The following is a 21,668-nucleotide window of genomic DNA, read 5'->3' as shown; positions in this document are numbered from 1 at the left end:
GTCGTGTAATCGTTTTGAAAAAGAATAGGATCTATTATTAAAAAATTAATTTTTTTAATATGGGTTTTATATTTTATTCACTTTTTTTCAAAGTGATTACGCGGCAGTTGCATAATTCATGATTGTAAATATATTTTATCTCTGTCTATGATAACATGAATAGGTTGCATATTTTATGTGGTAACATAGGAGAGTTGTATAATCATTGCCTAAAAAGTCTGATAATATCTAATTTACGTTCTGTAAAAATTACATTTCCATGATTATTCTTCTAGGAACTATTCTGGTAAATCATTTAAGATCGAAAAAAAAAAAAATGCTCATCATTATAAGAATCTTACCGAAATTGGAGGTTTAACATCGAATCTGGTGGAGTCCGGATGCCCCTCGCAGAAGTTGCTCTGAATGTTCAAGGAAGTGTGGCAAATGAGATGAATGGAGAGAGGATTGCTATTTTCTTTTGTGGTCGTCCTATTGTTTTTTTTTTTTTTTTTTTGGTCCTGTTTTTGGCATTTAAAATTTTGAGTACTAGTCTTTTTTGTATTCCATTTTATTAGAGAGTTATGCTACTCATCATCTCACACCATACTATACATATTTTAAAATATATATATTTTTATTTTATTTTATTCCTGCTAAACTAATTGAATTGTTCTACTTATCATCCATACACAACATACTTGTTAAGAACAAAAAAAAATTAAAAGAGGTGGTGTGTGTGGGATGCTAAGGCACATTTTTTATAGTGAAAGTATTTCATCTCATTTTATCATTATAATTTTATCAAATTCTTATATAAAATATAATAAATAATTTAACTTTTTCAAAATTTTAAAATAATAATAATATTAAAAAATAATATTTTATTTAATTTTCACCTCAATTTACTATTCAAATGATATCTAGATAGAATTATTTTTATTAAATATTTTCGATTTGGTTTATCTCACTTTAAGATCATAGCAAGAGTAAAATACGGATTAAGAAGACAAAGACAGCCCTTTTGCCCTTTCCGAGGTGGTGGAATAGACATAATCGTTTTCACTACTCTCGATAGCTTAATATTAACAGAAAAGAACAAATGGTTTCAATAATAGTCCACTTACGCCGTGCTCATTTGTTAGTTATTAATACGTTAAAAATTATAAAATTTAAATTTAAAAATAAAATTAATTTTATACATAAAATTATAAGTACATATAGCATTATTCTTAATTTTTTAGATTGTCATAAGTCTTAAATCAAGTGAGTATAACCATTTTGTTTCGTTCTTATTTGTTTCGTTCTTCGTTTCAAGTGAGTATAATCGCTTCGTTTCATTCTTTTACTTGTTTGGAAATAAATCTCATCCTAAAATTCTCATCTCATCTTTTCTCTTTCTCAAACATAATTTAAGTATAAAATTTTCAAACTAATTATTATAACTTTCCTAAACTTTCAAATAAAAAAATAATTCAATTTTTTCAAATCTCTAAACAAAAATAATATTAAAAACTTATATTCTAACAATATTTTAACCTTATAATATTTTTTATTCAACTTTTTCTATCTTCTTTTCTAAAATCTAAAAAATAATCAATTCAAACTATCTTACTACTATTCACAAATTATCTTACTACTATTCACAAAATTATCATCTTATCTCACTCTCTAAATATTCTTAAAAGGACTCTCTTTACAGCTTCGACTTATATTTTTCGCTTCCTATATCCCTTGGTTCATCAACTTGGATAATTTATATTTTGAATTCCTTTTCTCTCAAATCTAATGAAACTACTTTTTCCATACTTGGTAGCTTGTTTGATTGAGAGTTAATGAATTTTGGAAATTGTTTTAGTCTACAAAAATAGTTTGTTAATGTTGTGTTTCGTACACATGAACTAAGCTTCAGTAACCTGGGTCAGGATCTTTTTACCTGCAAACACTGAGATAAAGGTGGGCTCGGGAGTGTCTGGAGAGTCCCCAATGCCAAAGTCAATACTTCTTCTTTTTGGAGAATGACAGGAGAATTAGAGAGTTCAGAGACTTATTGTACATGATGCATGACTTTTATAAGAAGTTTCGAGGGACATCGTGTACCTTGTGTTAGACGTCTGCAACATGCCCACAATTGTCCCAATCATGGCCTTTAATGTAGCATGGCGTCTGAGTTAGCATCATTAATGCGGCGTGGCTCCTCGGGTGGCGTCTCAATGGTAGATAATTGGCACGGTCACTTCTCATTCTCATTGTCAGAGAATGGAGGGTTGCTCGCATTTTAATGCTATGTGTCACAGGCAAGTGTTAGGGCCGACACGTCTTGTCTATCCCCCCAACTTGTTTTCCGCATGATGCATCCCCTGCATCCCCTTTTTGTTAATATAGTTTGTGGGTCGGGTTCTTTTGGTGATTCTTAGGCCGTGAGAGGGTATGATCTAAGCCAGGATGGGCTTTTAGGCCTCGTTTGCATTCAAAACCCACTTCAACTCATCTCATCTCATCATTACAACTTTTCTAAATTTCCACACAAAATATAATAAACAAGTTAACTTTTTCAAATCCTAAAAAACTTTTCCAAATTTTCACACAAAGTATAATAAATAATTTAACTTTTATTCTACTATTTATGTGGCGCTCTCGACTCCCACGTGTTATTTTTGTGGAGTTCGTGACACTGGGATGATGACCACATGGATCAGGCACCCCAACGACCAGTGCTCAGAGTGTGTACATGCAATAAGTGTACAAAATAATATTCGCAGCGGAGAAATAAAAAATGTCTTTCTTTATTAAGTACCAGAATTATTCAAAAATAGTAAAATATTATTACAAGATTTATATAATCATATGACAGATAAATTAAAGACAAGAAATAATATAAGGGAAACAAATCCCATAACGCTGATCAACATATTAGCAACTCAAGCCTTCAGCGGAGCTGATCCCTCGGGTTCATACTCGGGCTCTGCATCAGACTCTACGGCACCATAAGACGGAACTGTAGGGTAAAACACCACAATGAGATTATGACATCTCAGCAAGTAATTAACCAAAACAACATTTAAGAGACTTAAAACACATTATTATAATCACACGTCCCTATACGGACAAATATGCAGAAAAACAAACCATATTCTTTTTTTCAAAAATACACTTTTAATACTCACGCAAAAAATCTCATTTTTGGTCCAATCATAACCATTATTATAATATTATGCATGCACCACGGTCTCTCCTATGGACCGTCCTCCGCATACCCTGTCTCTCATCGTCACACCACAGGTAACGTTCGTGCATGAGATTTCGTAACGAGCGATGCTCAGTTCCACGCGTACATGGCCAAACATCCTCTAACCTCGCCAGCCAAAAAGTCATGGAATCGGTACGAGAGCGTTACCATCTCGTCCATTCCCGTCGTCGCCCTGCGACAACTCAGGGGATGTCACGTCAGTCTGTTATGCTCCCGAGTGACCAGAGGAGCTCCACCGAGATAATGCCCCATCTCGGCTTAGGGTCGTGATACACACGCTCCCACATATTCAGTCTCAATTCCAAACAGACAACGTGACTTCACAGCACAATTTATTAAAGACGATAAATATGCATTTCAACAGTTATTGGAATACATATTAAATTGCTCATTTATAAATTCACAATAATTACAAAAATATAGTTTACAACCAGCTACACGCGTAATCCTGTCCTCCAATCCAGCCCAAGGCCCAATTACAACAGCTACATTTAAAAGACAATTATAACAATACTATTTAAAACTCATGGGTTGCGTTGGAAAATTACATACACAAAAGGGAATTTTCTAGAAGATCACGCAAAAGGAGGTGTTGCCCAAAGGTGGCGGCACAGCGGCAACAACAGTGATTCAAGAATAAAATAGTGGCTTTTTGGTGAGTTTCTCTCAAGGAAAAATTCGGTCTAGGAAAATAGATGGAAATTCAACTCACGGCAAGTCAAAAATTCACCAAGAAACCGAGTGAGATTTCACAACTTTTGAACAAAAACAGAGCACGGCAACTCACTAACAAATTCACAAAACAACAACTAAACATCTAGGGATTAAAAAGCTTATACGAGAGAGAGAGGAAAAGGAACTAAGAGAATTTAATAAAGGAACCCGTGGCCTATTTATAGGCCAAGTATGGCGGTTGGAGGGGCTATGTGTCGCACGGGTTGAAGAAGTGAAAACAACAGTGTAAGTTGTGGAAGAGACGTGTGATGGTACATGATGCGGAAGGCACTGCAACTCGACACGGGGAAAGCCATGGAAGATGGAGGTGGTGGCCGTGTGGAGCGACGGCTTGATAGCGAGCATTTCGGAATCCCTAGCCGAACAACACTGAGAAGAAAGTGGGAGAAGGAGGTGGCGGCTTGCGGTTGAAAAGCATGACTAATGCCAGAATGGCGTTGGCAGCAGCTGGAAGCAAAATAATATGGAAAAAGGTAGAAGAAACAAGAAGAAAATAAGGAGGAAGAAAGGAGCTACACGGCGCAAGGAAGAAGAAGATAAAACCCTAAGGGATTTTCTCTCAAAACGACGTCATTCCAATTAAACAGGGGGTTGGGCTGGGTTCTTCACAACCGCACAGGCTGGGCCCTTAAAAAAAACACATGGGCTAGATTTTCACTTCACACGGGTTGGGTCAAAATTAAACACACACACACGGCCCAGAAAAAATAAATTACTACAACTACACATAAGCCCAACCAAAAATAAAAACACTAAAATTCACAAGCCCAAATAGAAAATACACCAGATTAAAATAAAATGAAATAACATAAATAAAATAACACAATTAAATAAAATAATAAGGAATTAAAAACACATGAAAATTGGGGATCTCACAATTTACAAACTATCTCAACTCATCTTTAAATCCAAACCACTCATAATGTCTTATCCAGGCCCAACCTAGTGGGCTAGGAATGGAGGAGGGAAATATCCCTTCCATATTTTATAAAAATAAGTTTTACAAATTGATATAATTAGATGTGAACATCAAATTGTAGAACTACTTTTAATGTAAAATATATATGACATAATCTATTATACTATGTCAATTTAATAATTTATTTTTCTAAAATCTTTTTACAAATTTAATACTTCTCATTAAATTTTGACTAAAGATATTTTATTGAAGGTTGATCGATAAGACTAATTGTTATGAAAAATAAGTACATCTTATTTGTTTAAAATTTAACCGAATATATTCATTGATTTTTCCACTCCTTAAGCCAAATTAATCCAATAATAATAAACGTCAACGTTTCTATTTACTATACGTACACTTTATCTTTGACCAACTAAGAGCAGTCATAGTCCGTTCTCTAAATCTCCAAAATCCCTAAAATTTGAAATTTTTTTGAGAATTTTGCCCCAAATCCCTCCCCATTACATTCCTTATTTTGTAGTGAATGGATGGGGATGTTACAGTGGATCCCCAAATATGGGGATTGATTGTTCATCTCCAAACCGTTCACGTTGGTTGGTTTCTAGGTTCCCTCCCGCGTCCCCCTCCTTCGACTGTTGGCTGTGTTCGTGGTTTTGGCCCCTCCCTGGCACCGCGGCCACCATTGACAACCTCATCTCCATCCTCTCATCACTATAAGTCCAATCCCTTCCCTCGCATTCGGTTTCCTCCATTTCATGGGTTCCCCATACCCATTGTGTAGGCACGATTGTTCGGTTTCCTCCATGGAGAACTCTCCTCCATCTAGGATCCTTCATGACTGTTTGCATTGAGGTTCTCTATCCCATTTGACCCCTTATATGGTTCCTCTATGGCTGGATTTTGAGATATAGGGTTTTGAAAAAAAAAACTCTAGATTTCTCATGGGTTACAATGATGGGTTCAATTTGTGCATTTTTCTTGTTGGAAATAAGTATTAATATTATGTCCACTAAGATTATTCGTGTTCGGTTTGGTTTGATTGCTATGTGATGTTTCAATTGATGCTAAGACTGATCTGTACACCCACGGGTTGGTTTGTGCAGACTCATTGCTATGTTCTGTTTGCATGCTTCGTGTGTGTTTCAATGGTATGTGCTATGTCAATGCTTTGGATTGGTCTATCCATACCCATTGTTATGTTCTGTTTCAATGATGTGTTATGTTTCAATGTCTTTGTGCTCTGTCAATGCTTATTTGTTGTTTGAATACTATGTATTGTGTCATTGCTTTGTGTTGGTCTATGTAGACTCATTGCTATGGTATGTTTCAATGATGTGTTTTGTTTCAATGTCATATACTGTATCAATACTTTGGGTTGGTCTATGCAGACCTATTGCTATGTTATGTTTCAATACTCTCGTGCTCTGTCAATGCTTATTTATTGTTTGAATGCTATGTGTTGTATCATTGCTTTAAGTTGGTCTTTGTAGACCCATTGCTATGGTCTGTTTCAATGATGTGTTATGTTTCAATGCCATGTGTTGTGCCAATGCTTTGGGTTGGTTTGTGCAGACCGATTGCTATGTTCTGTTTCAATGCTGTGTTATGTTTCAATGCCCTTGTGCTCTGTTAATGCTTATTTGTTGTTTCAATCCTATGTGTTGTGTCAATGCTTATTTGCCGTATCAAATGTATTATTTGCTGTGTCACGAGGGATATACTGGTAGTTCTGCAAAATAGTCACGAAATAGCTGTTTATGCCCTTGAATATGATCACGCCGAATATACTTACAACGCTGGCGATTGCGACCATGTCGGGATGTTGATTCGTCATCATCATTAAAAACAACCTCGAATTTATCTTCAGAGGATAGGTTAAGCAATAACTTGCAGAAGAACGAACGAGTCATTTGATGAAGTGAATAGGAGATAAAGTAGAAAATTGAAAATTTGTAAGATGAAATAGGGATTAGGTTCAGGAGAATGTAATTGTAATCAAAATGCCTATTTATAAAATGAAAAAGTTACCATTACAATAGGACAAAAAAAAGTTACCTTTAGAGATAAGACAAAAAATGTTACCGTTGTGGAGAAGATAAAAAAAGTTACCGTTAGATAGAAGACAAAAAATGTGATTTTTGAAAATAAGAGGAAAAAGATAAAAAAAAAAATATAGTAGTTAAGAATGAAAATAGAAGTGAGAGAAAAAAAAAAGAATGAATGAGAAAAAGTTATTTTGATAGGATATGGAAAATATAGGGAATGAGATGCAGTGAATTTTTTAAAGATAAGTAAAATTTGGGATAAAATTTAGGGAATGATGCATTTTAGTTAAAATTTAGGAAACTTTATGGGGACTGAGATGTGAATGCTCTAATCAGGCGATTATTTATCTGTTCTTTTTATTCTGACATATCAAATATTAATTAAAATAAGAGTATTTAGTTTGGAGTAAGTTGGGGATTATATATTTATGAGTTTTGTTGTCCATTATCTCATATATCACATATTATACTTATTTTTATTTATTTATTATATTATTTCTAAATTAATTAGGTTCTTCTACTTATCATCCTTACACCACATACTTATTAAAAAAAAATAAAAAGATAAAAAATTAAGTGTGGTGTAGGAATATTAAGATAGTACTGAAAGTACTGCTAGATAGTATTAAAAAGGTATGTTTGAAGAGCGAGATAAAATGATAATTTATGAATATTAAGATAATTTGCAAATAGCAGTGGGGTTTTGGGAAATGAGAGAGAAGAAGTTGAATAAAAATATTATAAAGTTAAAATATTGTTAGAATATAGTTTTTTAATATTATTTTGTTTGATAATTTGAAAAAGTTGAATTATTTTTTGTTTAAAAGTTTGTGAAAGTTGTAATGATTAATTTGAAAAAATTGTAATGATTAATTTGAAAGTATTTGTATTTAAATGATATTTGAAAATGATATAAAGTGAGATGAGATGAAATGAAACTTTTTGAAATGTAACTTTTTTCAAACAAATTTAGTTTATATGTTGAACTGAGTTGAGTTGAGTTGAATTGAGATGATAAAATATTATTATAATATTATTTTTTAATATTATTATTATTTTGAAATTTGAAAAAATTAAATTGTTTATTATATTTTATATTAAAATTTAAAAAAATTATAATGATAAGTGAGAGGATCACACGTAGGGCAGTTACGGGAAAATCTGCGCTTGTCTCTCCCTTCCTCTCCAAGAGTCCAAACGGCGAAGTTTCCAACAAAGGCGCGCAGGCACGGTACCTCACACTATCTTCTAGTCTCATTGCTGATTACATAATTACAAGAGGATATAGGCATTTTCACTCGTTTTCGGTTTACAAAGCTCACGCGACCCGCGCGCATTCATTATGGACCGGAAACCAACTGACAGCCCGGTCTACGTCCGGCAATGGAGCAGCGAGTCCAGTACCACCGGCTCTAACCAGTCATCCCCCTCGCGGCCTCCACACGCGCGATCCTCCTCCGCTACCTCCTTCTCCACCGTCAAGCGCACTCAGAACTTCGCCGCCAAAGCCGCGGCTCAGCGCCTCGCTCAGGTCATGGCCTCCCAGAGCACCGCCGACGAGGACGACGACGAAGACGAGGACGACCTAGGCTTCCGTTACAGTGCTCCTCCTCCTATCTCTCTCTCGAGGACCGTCAACAGCCCTACCAACGCTACTAAAAAGCCCGAGGCTACGTCTATCAGGACCAATAGATCTCCTTCACCTGCGGTAATTTCGAGCTCTAGATTCCATTTCTAACCGTGTTTTTACTGCGTTGATTTGCAACGAGATTGTGTAATTTCGAGATTGATGCATTACAGTATTGATCTTACTTGAGCTGGATACCTGAGATTTGATACTACACTGCGTTATGCTTTGTTTTTTTGTTTTTTTCAGTTAATCATTTATCTTTTGTACCATATTGAGCTTGAGTTTACTATCCGAGGGTTTTCACTTAGAGATCTGTACTATGATTACCTCTTTTTTAGCAAATAAGAAATGTGTTTTATGAAGCTCACACGTTGAATTTAGAGCAGGTTCTGAGATTTTCCATGAGTTCATTAGTCGTCTTGTACATAATGGTTTTTGGAGGAAGGTTTGGGCTTTAGTATAGTAGAAGGCTGATTGGATTTTTCTCATATTTATTAATTAGTTGGCTCGGAACTTTGTGGAGGAAACTCCATCAGTTTGCTTGACGTCAGCTGGAGGGCCATCAATGTTGTCTCGTGCGGCGGTGCCATCGGTACCACCAAATAAAGCACCATTGAGGAGTGCGGTTTCTCTGCCACCAGGAGAGCCTCCTGAAATTATGCAACTCAAAAAAAGGTGTAGACATGTTTACATCATTATAGAACAGTCAAGAAAAGAAGATAAAAGAGGAAATATTTGATTATTTTCTTGCCTAAAACTACATACACATAGAATGTTAAAGATGATAGGATCATCTGGACTGGCAAATAATGCTATTTTTAATATTTTTAAAAAAGTTATGCTGTATTGATGATTCATATTTGTTTAATCGTCTCGGTCTTTAGTTTGTATAATTGTAGAATGGGACTCTATCAAATGCTAAGTACAATAACAAATACACACAAAAAATAAAATTGTGTCGTAGATGTACCTAAACTTTTTTTTTTCTTTGATAAGTAATAAATGTAGCTACAACTTTAGGAAGCCATTATCTTCCTTGTGAACCTAGGTCTTTCTTTATGTGCAACATACCTTATCAAACCAACAATGTAAATCTTAAGATCCTAATGATAGAAAATAAAATACAATAGAAAAGGAGATGGAGATGAGAGAAGGAGGGAGAGAGATTTAAGGCTACATTTTTTCTATTCTAAATTATGATTGAATGCAAGGCATAGATCTCTATTTATAAGGAAATTACATTGAGATGAAATAAGGTAAATATTTTAATCATTATGAAAATCAAATCAAGGTAATATCAAATCAAAGTGATTTGATAATTATGAAAATCAATTCAAGATAATATCAAATCAAATTCTTGATTCGATATTTTCTCCAACATCCCCTCTCAAACTCAAGGTGAAGAATTTTGAAATCTTGAGTATAGCCTTCATATCTGTTGATTGATTGTGGATGAGATGTTGAAAATGCGTTGGTGATGAAGTGACTAGCAGTTGGAATATCAAATCTGGAGCTGTAGCCAACAATGGATTGATAATGGGCCAAAACCAACAAAGGGATAACCATAGGCTGAAAGATTGAGTCGTTTATGGGCTACATATGGCCTTGGTCAACTATAGGACCAAAACTAGAAGGCCAAAAATGGATATGAGGCTTCAAACAATGTTCACAACAGACCAAAACCCAATAAAAAGGCTCACAACTAATAAATATACTCCAAATACATGGATTTGATACGAAAATAATTGAACGGTGATGAAAATTTTGTGAGAGGTAAATCTAGCGGAAGAACTTAAAAAAAAATAGTCCACAGGATCGAGCCTGGCGTTAGCCATGGGCTCTGATACCATGATAGAAAATATAAAATAAATAATGAAAAAAAGAGGAGAGTGAGAGAATTTGAAGGCTACACTTTTCTATTCTTAATTGTGATTGAATACAAGGCATAAATTTCTATTTATAGGGAAATTACATCGAGATGAGATAAGGTAAATATCTTAATCGTTATGAAAATCAAATCAAGAAAAATATCAAATCAAAGTGATTTGATAATTATGAAAATCAAATCAAGATAATATTATTATCTCCAACACCCGGCATCTTCATATGCATGGTCTCTGCAGCTGATATAATCTCAGCATATGAGGGCTACTAGTGTGTAATTAAATAATGTATGCTTCAGATTATGTAACAGTTCATTAAATTTTATGTAATTTGTGATAAGTCGGAGATGGTTTATGGCTTGTATTGCAGATTCTCATCAGATATGGAACATTTTAAATCTAGAGATTCTGGAGATCAACGTGATGCTTCTGCACTTCGAGACGAAGTATGTGAACTTAATGAATTTATTTTTATTTGTGCATGTGCGCTTCCTATGAATGGAACTCCATATAAAAAAAAAAAAAAAAAAAACTTATCAAAGATTTATAGAGCTGAATAAGTGTTGTGAGTATTTTATTTAGATACCTACAAAAAAAGTCTTGTTATCCATGAAGAGTTTACCTTTTATCTTGAAATTAACTTCTCACCTTACAGCTTGATATGCTACAAGAAGAGAATGAGAATATTCTTGAGAAGGTGCGATGTTGCTTCTTATCTTTCCCCGACAAAGTACTTTTTTTTCTGTACATTCTAATTCACTTATCAGTAGTTAACCATATTCTGAAATTTGATGTACAGCTTAGACTCGAGGAAGATGTGAAGAATCAGAAGCCAGAGTTAAGGAGCTTGAGAAACAGGTACTTGCTTTGGCTTCATGCTGTATGGCATAATGTCCAGGGTGTCCTTTGTTTCTTATTGGAAGAACTTCTCATTTATGGGTCCCCTTACATGGTTAAAGACTTATATACTTTGCGTAATCTTGACAGGTCTTAGGAGAAGAGCTTGATAAAATTTTGTATTGTAACATAATCAGAAGTTGACAATGTTATATCATGTATTGTTACGCTCATTGAATTTCAAAGGCCATTTAAAATTCAATTAAGAATGGTGATAGGATGTGCATGCCTACTTGCTCTGCCATCATGTGCTGGACTTGGGGTTGACTCATGCAGTTCATCCAATTATATTCTCCACCCATTCACCCCTTTCCTACAATGTTAGCTGTAAGCACTTTCCATTGCCCCTTTTTTTATCGGTAAATAAGAATATTATTGATACAGAAAGTAGTCATATCCTAAGTAAGCTCTTTCCATTTTCATAGCTCCTCCATTGCTGTTAAACCTTAAAACCATTGATAACTATATTTTTTTACGATAAATTATTATCTGTTAGAATATAAATTAAATAGTTAAATTACTTCTTTCCACCATTTTAAACTTTTGAGATAATTGTTGATTTAAAATGGTATCATACTAGAGCTTTAGAGTTTGAAACATTGACTTCATGCTTCACCCCATTTCAATTAAATATTCCACATGTGGGACCCACATATTGTGGAGTCTAGCTAACATGTGAATGGGAGTATTAAAATATAAATTAAATGGTTAAATTTATTTCTTTCCACTAGCTCATGGTTTTGGCCCTTGGGATTGATGATTTACCATTACTTGATAATACAATTAACTATTTGGGAGAACCAAACGATAGTCGCTCATTCTTAAGGCGGGACTTTCCTTTACATTTTTGGTAATTTTAATTAATTTTTTTATTAGTTTTAAAAGAAAAATAAATTGGCAATCTTTTATAGTTTCCTTGTTACGTTGGAGGCCCATTAGACCTATTGACTAGTCACTACACAATAGGAGGTAGCTCTCCCTTCCCATAAACCTCTTCTCCCTCGATGTAGACAGGATTCAATCAATGTACATTGTTGAATGTGAAGATACTTTATTCTTTGTGCCATTTGATGCACAATAGGATGGATGATTTTGCCTACGTGCTAAGTTGCCTTGCGAAATACAAATTACCTCCTAAAGATCATTGGGCAAGCTGGACCTTTTCTTTTTTCAAAATTTGAGGTTTAGGTGATTTGAAATTTAGAACACTTTTTTTCGCCATTTCATATTTGAAGACATGATATACCTATAAAAAAAAATATTTGAAGACATGATATATGCTGCAAATTCAGTACGTAACATTACTGCTTAATTATAAGTCTTCAGGTTGCTGCTCTTGGAGAAGGTGTATCTTTGGAAGCTAAACTCTTGAGCAGGTGAATTAAAATCATAGTAATCTTCATGTGTCCTCTTCTTAATGTAATTGTGATAACCCTATATTAATCTGCAGAAAGGAAGCTGCACTGCGTCAAAGAGAGGTAATAAGAGAAACTTGCAATGTACTTTATTTTGATAGAGGTAATTAGAGAAACTTAAAATTTTCCTTATTCCGAGCATGTTAGGTAAAAAGTTTTAGCTCTCCCTAGTTAATCATGCCTAGGTGTTGGTTGCTCTTGTATATGTCCCTTGAAGAAAATCTAGCTCTGCAATGTTCTTCTCCCTGCATGAATGAAACTTTCTATCTCAGCATTGTTGGACTGTTATGTCATCAGATAGTAGAGAATGGTTAAAATCATTTTCCCCTCGAGGGAAAGCTACCACTGACAAGACATTTTACTTTCACAGGCTGCACTTAAAGATGCAAAAAATCCCAAGGATGGAGAAGATAAGGAAATTGTTTCCCTTCAGGCTGAAGCTGTTGTAAGGATGCTAGCATGCCTTTTATGTGTTCTTTTATATGCAAATTTTCTGAGAATTTGTCACTGCTGCTTCTGCTACTTATCTCAGTAATATCTTTTATTTCTTGCATAAACTAGAATGCAAAAGATGAGGCTCAAGCCGCTGTGAAACAGCTTCATGGAGCTGAATCTGAAGTAAAATCTCTTCGATCGATGACACAAAGAATGACACTGACTCAGAAAGAGATGGTATGTACATGCACTGTTTGAGGAGCCTTTTAGTTGTCATTTGGGAACTGATTATCTGGTGTTTCCAATTTTCAGGAAGAAGTTGTTCTTAAGAGGTGTTGGCTTGCTCGTTATTGGGGCTTAGCTGCAAAATATGGTAACCATAGAATATGTTATGTCTCTATTCATCCGAGAGGAAAAGGATCCTCTTATTACTTTTAGGCCTTGTTTGGTTACACAGATGAGATGAGAAATATGTGAATAGTAGTGAGATAGTTTGTGAATAGTAGCGAAATGGTTTGAGTTAAGATGTTTTATGGGATTTTGGGAAAGGAGAGAGAAAAAGTTGAATAAAAATATTATAAAGTTATAATATTGTTGTAGTATAATTTTTTAATATTATTTTTGTTTTGGGATTTGAAAAAATTGAATTGTTTTTTTGTGTTTTGTTTGGAAGTTTGAGAAAGTTGTAATGATTAGGTAATGATTAGATGAAAAAGTTGAAAATTTGAAATTAAAAAGTGTTTGTGTTTGAATGGTGTTTGGATGTTGAGATGAGATGGGTTGAGACCATTTGTCTTAATTTTTTTTTATGACTTAATTCCATCTCTCACATTTATGTGGACAACTTTAGAAAGAGCAATGAAGCTGAGAACCCTATAGATTATAGAACTCCTTTTTCTTTTATCCTTCCACTTCTATTAGAATATCATGAACTCTGAAGTCTTTACGTTTATCCTTAAAACCAGTGCAGCTAATATGTTGCCATCTGGATGTTTTGGGAACAACATTTTTACCTTTGACAAAAGTACTGATAATGTTCCATGTTGATGATCTCTCTCTTCCTTTCCCACTCTTCTTTTTCTTTTTCCTTATTTGTTTATTTTTGCAAGGTGGATGTTTATAGATTTCATTATCATGTCTGACTCCCCAACCTCACATAATATCTTTCATGATTTGTAGGTATCTGTGCAGATATTGCAATGTCGAAGTATGAACACTGGTCATCCTTAGCACCTCTTCCATTTGAGATTGTCCTTTCTGCAGGACAAAAGGCCAAGGAGGGTTGGGAAAAAGGTTAGTAATCACTAATCAGCCCTTGCAGTTGATATCTTTTCCCTTTCATGGCGGGTAATAACTGTAGCTGTTTTCATTGTGTTGGCTGCGATGAGATTTTCTTACAGTTGTATCATTTTGTTTAGCAGGTAACGATGATCCTGAGAAAAGGAGCAAAGTTCAGGACTTCAATGATTTAACCGGGGAAGGAAATATCGAGAGTATGCTTTCTGTGGAAATGGGGTTGAAAGAGCTTGCTTCCTTAAAGGTTTTTTTCTAATAAATTACCCTTGTTTCTTTCTCAGTTACCTGCTGCTATATAAACTGAGATATTTAATGGTTGCCATTTTAAAGGTTGAGGAAGCCATTGTGCTCTCACTGGCCCGACAGCGGCGTCCAAATTCTGCTCGACTATCCATTTCAGGTGCACTTTGTATAGACTGGTGATGTGCTTTGTTTAATTCCTTCTGATTCCCACTGTAATTGGTAGATTTTTCTGTTCAATAAAATTCTTTGTTTTCCATTTTTTGATGTGGTCGTGGATTTTCACCTTCTAGATGAGCTGCCAATGACCGGCCTCTCTATAAGAAGCCTTTGAAAAATAAGGTTAAACTTATCTAGTTGTGGTAATGGCCATTTTACATTACTAGTTCTTATGTTATCTCTGTTTTTCACTTTTGCTTCAGTCTGTCCAAATTGTTACTCCAACAGTTTTGTATATGCAATATTGTGGAGGGGGCAGTGAGAAACTAATTGGGTATATAGACATTTGAGCTCCTGTCAATTCTTTTCTTGCTTGCAAGTTCATAGTTCTTTATTTTCATTATGGGGCTCAGCCCATAATTTTTGGTTGGGATGCAGCAAATCCTATCTTGGGTGACAAAGTCATTCTTCTTTGTCATGGTCAGCCTGCACCAATAATAGCCATGAATAATATTTTCTCATACCAGAGCCAAGAATGGAAAATGCTGGGATGCATGTAAAAATTGCTAATATATGTTTGGTGAAACGCAAGATAGAAGAATATTGGAGGTGTATACATATTGTTGAATATCTCATGCCAGGGCAAAACCACCTTCACGATATTTTTATTTTATTTTATGGGATAAGTACCTTCATGATGGCCTTTGACTGGAACACACCAACATATTGTGTATTATATTGGTTTGTTGTTATTTTCAGCTTGTCTTTCAGCCAATACAATATGGTCGAGATAACATGTTCAATGTTGAGGCTATAATTTATTGCTACCAGTATGGTGTTATGTTCAAAACTTTTCCTGGTTGCTTGTCTTCTTTTAAAAATTTAATTTTCATGTTCTGGTCGACAATATCTGGGGCCATGGTTTCTTTTAGATCTCAGGCCAAATTGTCTCTTAATTTTTTCAACCTTTCATCCCATCAGTGTATTAGTGGTACTCTTAAGTGTATACATATGTACTTCTGTGTCATTTCTCGACCATCCCAATATTTTTTTTCCTGCTGTGGTAACTGCATGAAGATGGCCATTTATTAGTAGTTGACTTCTTAGTACAACACATGGGAGTCTTATTGTTGATTTTATCCATTCCATCTCAGAGATATGTGATGATTGCATGACACCTAACAAGTATTCCCTTTTGGATTAGCTTGTGAAATTACTACTTGTCTCAAAAGTTTAAACTGATGGGAAGAGGTAGATTTAATTATTTTTTGATCGGAGGTAGATTTAATTATTTATATCCTTAAACACTTCTCCTCACGTGTGGTAGACCCCCCCCCCCCCCACAAAAAAAATATAGGACCAACACGTGAAATATCTAATTAATAGGGTGGAGTGTAGAGTTAGGGTACGGAGTCAGACCTCTGTTATGATACATGTGAAATCACCACTTGTCTCAAAAGCTTAAACTGATGGAAATAGGTAGATTTAATTATTTATATCCTTAACATAGCTTGTCAAGATACCATTTTCTTGAGTATAAACCTGTTCACTTTTATGTACTTACCTTTCCCCTCTAATGTTTTCAGATATTAAATCACCAAGTGATCCCAAGTTTATGGAGGCATTTGGTAAGTCATATTGAGGGATATCCTTGCGTTTTGCTTCAGAAACTGCACCATCTGCTGGATTTGAGGAAACAACTATGGCCAGCATCAATTGAAGATGGGGAATTCCCACGATCAAAAGACTCCTATTGCCATTTTTTTTTTAATAATTATCACTTGGTCTTTTCTAGAGGACCAAGATGCTGCAAATTGATTATAAATAAATTTTGCAGTCACTTGGAGCTGATGTGCTGCCTTAAATTTTTAATCATAGATCCATACTAATTAGATTAAGCGGTTTTAAATTTGTTAGTCTGCTTTGGTAGCGTTAATAATTTTTTGTCAAAATGAGCACATGATATTGGTTTCAACATTTTGTTGCAGAACTAAGCGCTGAGGAGTCTGAGGATGTTCTATTCAAGGAGGTCTGGGCTTTTTTGCTTTCATTTCCTTGATTAATTATGTTTGTATCACATTCATGTTCGATTGACATGAAATTTCTATTGCAATATATATCACTAGCTATTGGTGCCAACACTTGGAGTTTTTGGGTTTTCTTCGTATACACCTTCTGTCAACTGATGTTCGAATGGACTTTGTTCTGTCCTGATTTATTGTGCCATTGATTTGGGTCTCTAGAGAAAATTTCAATGCACTATCATTATTTCCTATCACTGGCTTTCCTTCCCGTTTCATTTTATCATCTTCACCTACTTTTGTAAGGTATTTTGGATCAGTTAGCTAGTATTTAAAGATTTAAATGGTTTCCACATATTAATCTTCATGATTAGTAGCTGTCGGTCTCGCTTTTATAGATTTTACAGATACAAATGAGATGGTTTTTAAAATACTGAATCTGATATTTTTTTCTGCATACAATTTGCATAGGCATGGCTTACATATTTTTGGAGAAGAGCCAAAGCTCATGGCATAGAGGACATTGCAAAAGATCGTCTTCAGTTTTGGATTAACCGCAGTGGCCATTCACCAACTTCACATGATGCATTTGATGGTAATTTCTAATTCGTTCTTTTTTGGGTGTGTTAAGTTCTGCTGCTCATGAATTATTGCTTGTCTGATGTTTTCCATTTCAGTGGAGCAAGGTGTTATGGAGCTCAGGAAATTGGGCATTGGGCAACGACTTTGGGAAGCATCTCGGAAAGAAATCGACCAAGATCCTTCCTCTTTGATTGCACGGAAAGCTGCTGTATAATTGAAGAGTCTGCTATGTTCGGATTCATTTTTGTTAGATCTTTTAGTTTGGGAGCATTTTTTCACCTGTATGTGATGTGGGGGATGCCAACTTGAACTGGATCGCGAATGTTCCTGTTTTTTTCCCCTCGTCAGCGCCACGTGTTGCTACTGCCAACCGAAGATCAACATGTTATAAGCACTACCTACATCTTGAATAGAAGTTGTAGTAGCCCTCGGAATGATAGAGCTGAAATCTTGTAATTTTTATAAATCGGTCAATTTACAAAGACTAGGTTGAGTACTTAAGATATATATGTTTGGAGCCCAAAAAAAAAAAAAAAAAAAAAAAATTGATATATGCGTTTGGCCTTCGAGATGGAAAGAGAAAATCAAGCCTGCAAAGATCATCTTAATAAAGGGGGAAAAAGCAAGGAAATTCTGCAAAGGCGTGGAGAGACTTTCTTTGTCGTAAGTGAATTGGTTATTATTGTATCATTCCCTGTTTGGTCGGGAATGAGAAGAAAGAGAGAAGCATGTGCTAGCTGGCGTTGGATGAATGCCGGCCCTGTTTAGTAGTTGTCAATCTGTTTATGTGGGCCTCCTTTTATATTTTGTTTAAAACCTTTTGGAATGGAATGTTCTGACGGGTACTCAGTTTCTTTTGCTATGAAATACAAGTGCATTTCGAAAAGAGTTGTATGGGTGGGAACTAGTGATAAGGCATGTCTGATTATGCGAGTCAAGTGACTCTACTCTCGCGAGTATTGGCACATGGTAAGTATGTAAGAGGCCAAGGCATGGTTCCGGCAAAAAAGTAAAATTAATGGTTGCCTACTGACCTTCTGAAATAAAAAACAACAACACACAAGGACCAGATCACGATCAAGGATAATGGACCCAATTAAAAGTGAAAAAATAAATAAAAATGACTGTTTAGTTGTCAAGCAGATAACAGTCTCCATTCATCACCATGGTTAGAGTCGCAAGTATCGTTTGAATTGATTAGATCAAATTCTATTTACCCGACTTCATTATAATTTTACTCATTTACTGGCCTTTTACTCGAATAAAAAATTCTGCATAGTCATTTTTTATCAATTTTTTTAATATAAAATAATTATTTTGATTAATCATATTAATAGTGTATAAAAAATATGTAAAAATAATTGTATATAAGTAACTCTGAGTGCATAACGCCTCTCTCCCTCATCGCGAGCTCCCTGAAATCAGAGAGAGAGAGAGAGAGAGAGGGAGAAAAAAGAGCACGAGTCTGAAAATTCGTTTTGTCACCTCTCTGATGGAACGTTGTAGATTGGACATTGGAAGTTCGGAATCGTTGAATACACCTTTTATATTTTTATATATTTTCTCTTTTGAGGTCCCTCCCTATATCCATCTCTCTGCGCAGTCTCTTTCATGCAGTCTATGGCACATAGCACGCCCTGCAGGCACTGTTATTCAACTCTCAACTAAAATATACAAGACCCCATAACCTAACCCAAGTTAATTACAATAAAGTAATAGCCAAGGAATGAATCTTGAAGGGTTTAAAAACTCTTGATGTATGCCTGATGGACATGTGCACTTCAATTTTAATACTCACCCTTTGTCCTTCTCGGTGGACGCCATTCTTTCTGTTGATGGTGAAGAAAAAGATACGCATGGGGAAATTCAGTAGAGAAAAGACACTAGAAATTCTAAAGTTGATTTTGACCGTATACGCTTATCCATCCATCATATTTTCACTTTCTATTTAGTGGCATGGGCTGGGGGCCCCATATGCAATATTTGGCAAAATATTAAACCAAAACACAAACTATATATTTATATATCTTTATTCAGATTAGATAAATGGTTCTAGATCATGCTGAGGCAAACCAAGCTTGAAACAAGGGTGCCATGATGTTAAAGGGATAATCATACTCTTAAGATGTTTTCTTTTTCTCTGTCTTTCCTCGTAATCATTACGCTAAGATGATGATATATATGTGGGATTATATAAATCTTTGTTAAGACCGACTCTTGAAAATATATGTAATTTTTTTGCTACTTCTTCTCAGTTGTGAAAAGTTTGTATGGAAGTTAGTTGAGATGAGAAGAACACCACACCAGAAAGGCAAAGGCAATGGTGGTGGGGAAGTGGGCCGGATTCAATATGAAAATGTTGGTTGGGGTTTGTGCATAGTGGCTTTTTTGTAGGCTTTTGCCTTCTGCCTCCACAAAATGGTTGGTTGTAGCTTGGTAAAAAGAAATGTATCACATAGGAACAATTCCTTGGGCAGGCACGATTGAAAATTGTTCTCCGACATGCTCAAGTGGAAATCATTCCCCTGTTGACCCCATCATCAACTCTCTATCAGACACTGTGCGTGTGTTCATATTGCAATCCTCCTTTTTTCAAGAGTTTGATTTTCTTTCTTTTTTGAATTGTGAAATTTATTTTGATTTCTGTGTTTTCTATCATGATTACATGAACAAGTCATTTGAGAGATAAGAAATATCTATATATATATATATATATATATAATTTTTTGGATAGTTTTTAAGGTTTTTTCTTTAAATTTTGTATTCAGCAAATCATTTGTCTCAGTTTCCATGACACGAACAAAATATAAAAATCGAAACAATTTTCATAAAAATCCTAAAAAATATATCTCACAAATATTTTATTTTCAAATGTATTTTTAATGGGCTCACTTTTATTTTTATAAAAAAAAAATATTTCAAGTATCACATATCTTTTAAGAAAGAGTTTTGTTATTCATCATTTTCACATACCGCACTATAGAAAAAAATATCACATATTTGGTTTTATTCTTCTTAAACTAATTGAATTCTTCTACTCATTATCTATATATCACACATTTGATAAGAGAAAAAAGTAAAAAAAAATATGGTGTATGGTGAATAGAATTTTCCTTCGAAAAATACGATTCAGAAAAATTTTCTCAATGATTTTTTTTAAAAAAAAATCTCTTTCTTCAAGAATCGTAGTTTAATGCTACTATTTGATGGTATGCGTTCTAAGCTTGTTCTCCCATATATTTTATTTATTTATTGGGACTCGATGCATGCTTTGAGACCATCTCTCGCATTAGATATTGGTTTTGACATCAACGTATAAAAATCCTGCTCCATTAATTAAGGTTCCATTAATTCCTTTTTTTCCTCCCAAAGCTAACTTTTTAGACAGCCGATTCATTCAACCGATTAAAAAAAGGCCAATTGTATAAACTAAAAAACACATTTCCATCCAACCATATCATATTCGTTACCAACCTACAATAAGATAATTGATAGTGTGTGTGTGTTTGTGTGTTGTGTCTGCATTATCTCAGCTTGGAGATTTTCCCCTTTGCTTTCCTCTTTCCCCTCTCAAGTCTGCTACATAAGACAATTTAAGTCTGTTATTCCATGTTTTGTTTTCTTGGAAACAAGGTAAGGTAAGGTCTCATTCTATTAAGAAATGTGCAAGCTAGAACCATATATCCAATCCAATCTATTGGATAGATGCCTTTTTCTTTTCTTTTTCCTTCTAACTTTTACCAGAGAGTGTTCAGTTATCTTACTGTTTGTATTGTACCAAAAACAAAGTACATCTTTGTAGCATTTTGGGTTGGCTTTTGAGTTAACAGAACAAACAAATAAAAGTAATGAGAAGTGGTGATGATCGAGCTGGTTGGGAAGTGTGCTAGAACGGGGAAGGAAGCTTGAAGCTCAATGCTTATGTAATCTTTTCTCATCTCTCTTTGAAATGGAAGAAAAAGTTGCACTTTTTAATCTTTCTGCAACCTTTTTTCCGCCTTACTCAAAGAGCCCTTTTGTGAGATTAAATTGTTTTTATTGTATTCAAGGATAAAGCTAGCTGACTTTTTATATAAATAATACCATTTCATTTTCATTCCTATTTTTGGCCTAGGCATGCATGTTAAAACATCACAATTGCATGCGCCTCAATCCTTGAACCACAGTCTTTGATTACCT

The 21,668-nt window shown here is 34.7% G+C and overlaps 1 protein-coding gene across 2 annotated transcripts; it reads left to right on the top strand.

Moving 5' to 3' along the window:
- Positions 1-8,071: 8,071 nt before the first annotated feature.
- On the top strand, positions 8,072-18,519 carry LOC121255803 (coiled-coil domain-containing protein SCD2-like). 2 transcript variants are annotated; one of them, XM_041156329.1, is made up of 17 exons: positions 8,072-8,639; positions 9,064-9,236; positions 10,815-10,890; positions 11,100-11,141; positions 11,244-11,302; positions 12,661-12,717; positions 12,792-12,819; positions 13,127-13,201; positions 13,318-13,428; positions 13,504-13,564; positions 14,371-14,484; positions 14,613-14,731; positions 14,818-14,887; positions 16,473-16,514; positions 16,875-16,915; positions 17,379-17,502; positions 17,585-18,519. In XM_041156329.1, the coding sequence occupies exons 1-17, from the start codon at positions 8,274-8,276 to the stop codon at positions 17,701-17,703; spliced, it is 1,677 nt and encodes a 558-aa protein (XP_041012263.1). In that variant the 5' UTR covers positions 8,072-8,273; the 3' UTR covers positions 17,704-18,519. The 2 variants fall into 2 exon arrangements, with proteins under 2 accessions (XP_041012263.1, XP_041012262.1); XM_041156328.1 differs by having other exon boundaries at positions 14,610-14,731.
- The last annotated feature ends 3,149 nt before the right edge of the window (positions 18,520-21,668 follow it).

Source organism: Juglans microcarpa x Juglans regia, chromosome 3D (genome assembly GCF_004785595.1).
Source record: "Juglans microcarpa x Juglans regia isolate MS1-56 chromosome 3D, Jm3101_v1.0, whole genome shotgun sequence".
NCBI classification, from domain to species: Eukaryota; Viridiplantae; Streptophyta; class Magnoliopsida; order Fagales; family Juglandaceae; genus Juglans; species Juglans microcarpa x Juglans regia.
The sequence above is the reverse complement of the archived record's forward strand: the minus strand, read 5'-3'. Positions and strand labels throughout refer to the sequence as shown.

What these genes read in the sequence shown, in the direction of transcription:
- LOC121255803 (XM_041156328.1), top strand. Translation starts at nt 8,274, where the DNA reads ATGGACCGGAAACCAACTGACAGCCCGGTCTACGTCCGGCAATGGAGC. An exon ending in TTAAGGAGCTTGAGAAACAG is followed by an intron (nt 11,303 to 12,660) that starts GTACTTGCTTTG and finishes CTTAATTATAAG; the next exon opens with TCTTCAGGTTGCTGCTCTTG. An exon ending in CACTGACTCAGAAAGAGATG is followed by an intron (nt 13,429 to 13,503) that starts GTATGTACATGC and finishes TCCAATTTTCAG; the next exon opens with GAAGAAGTTGTTCTTAAGAG.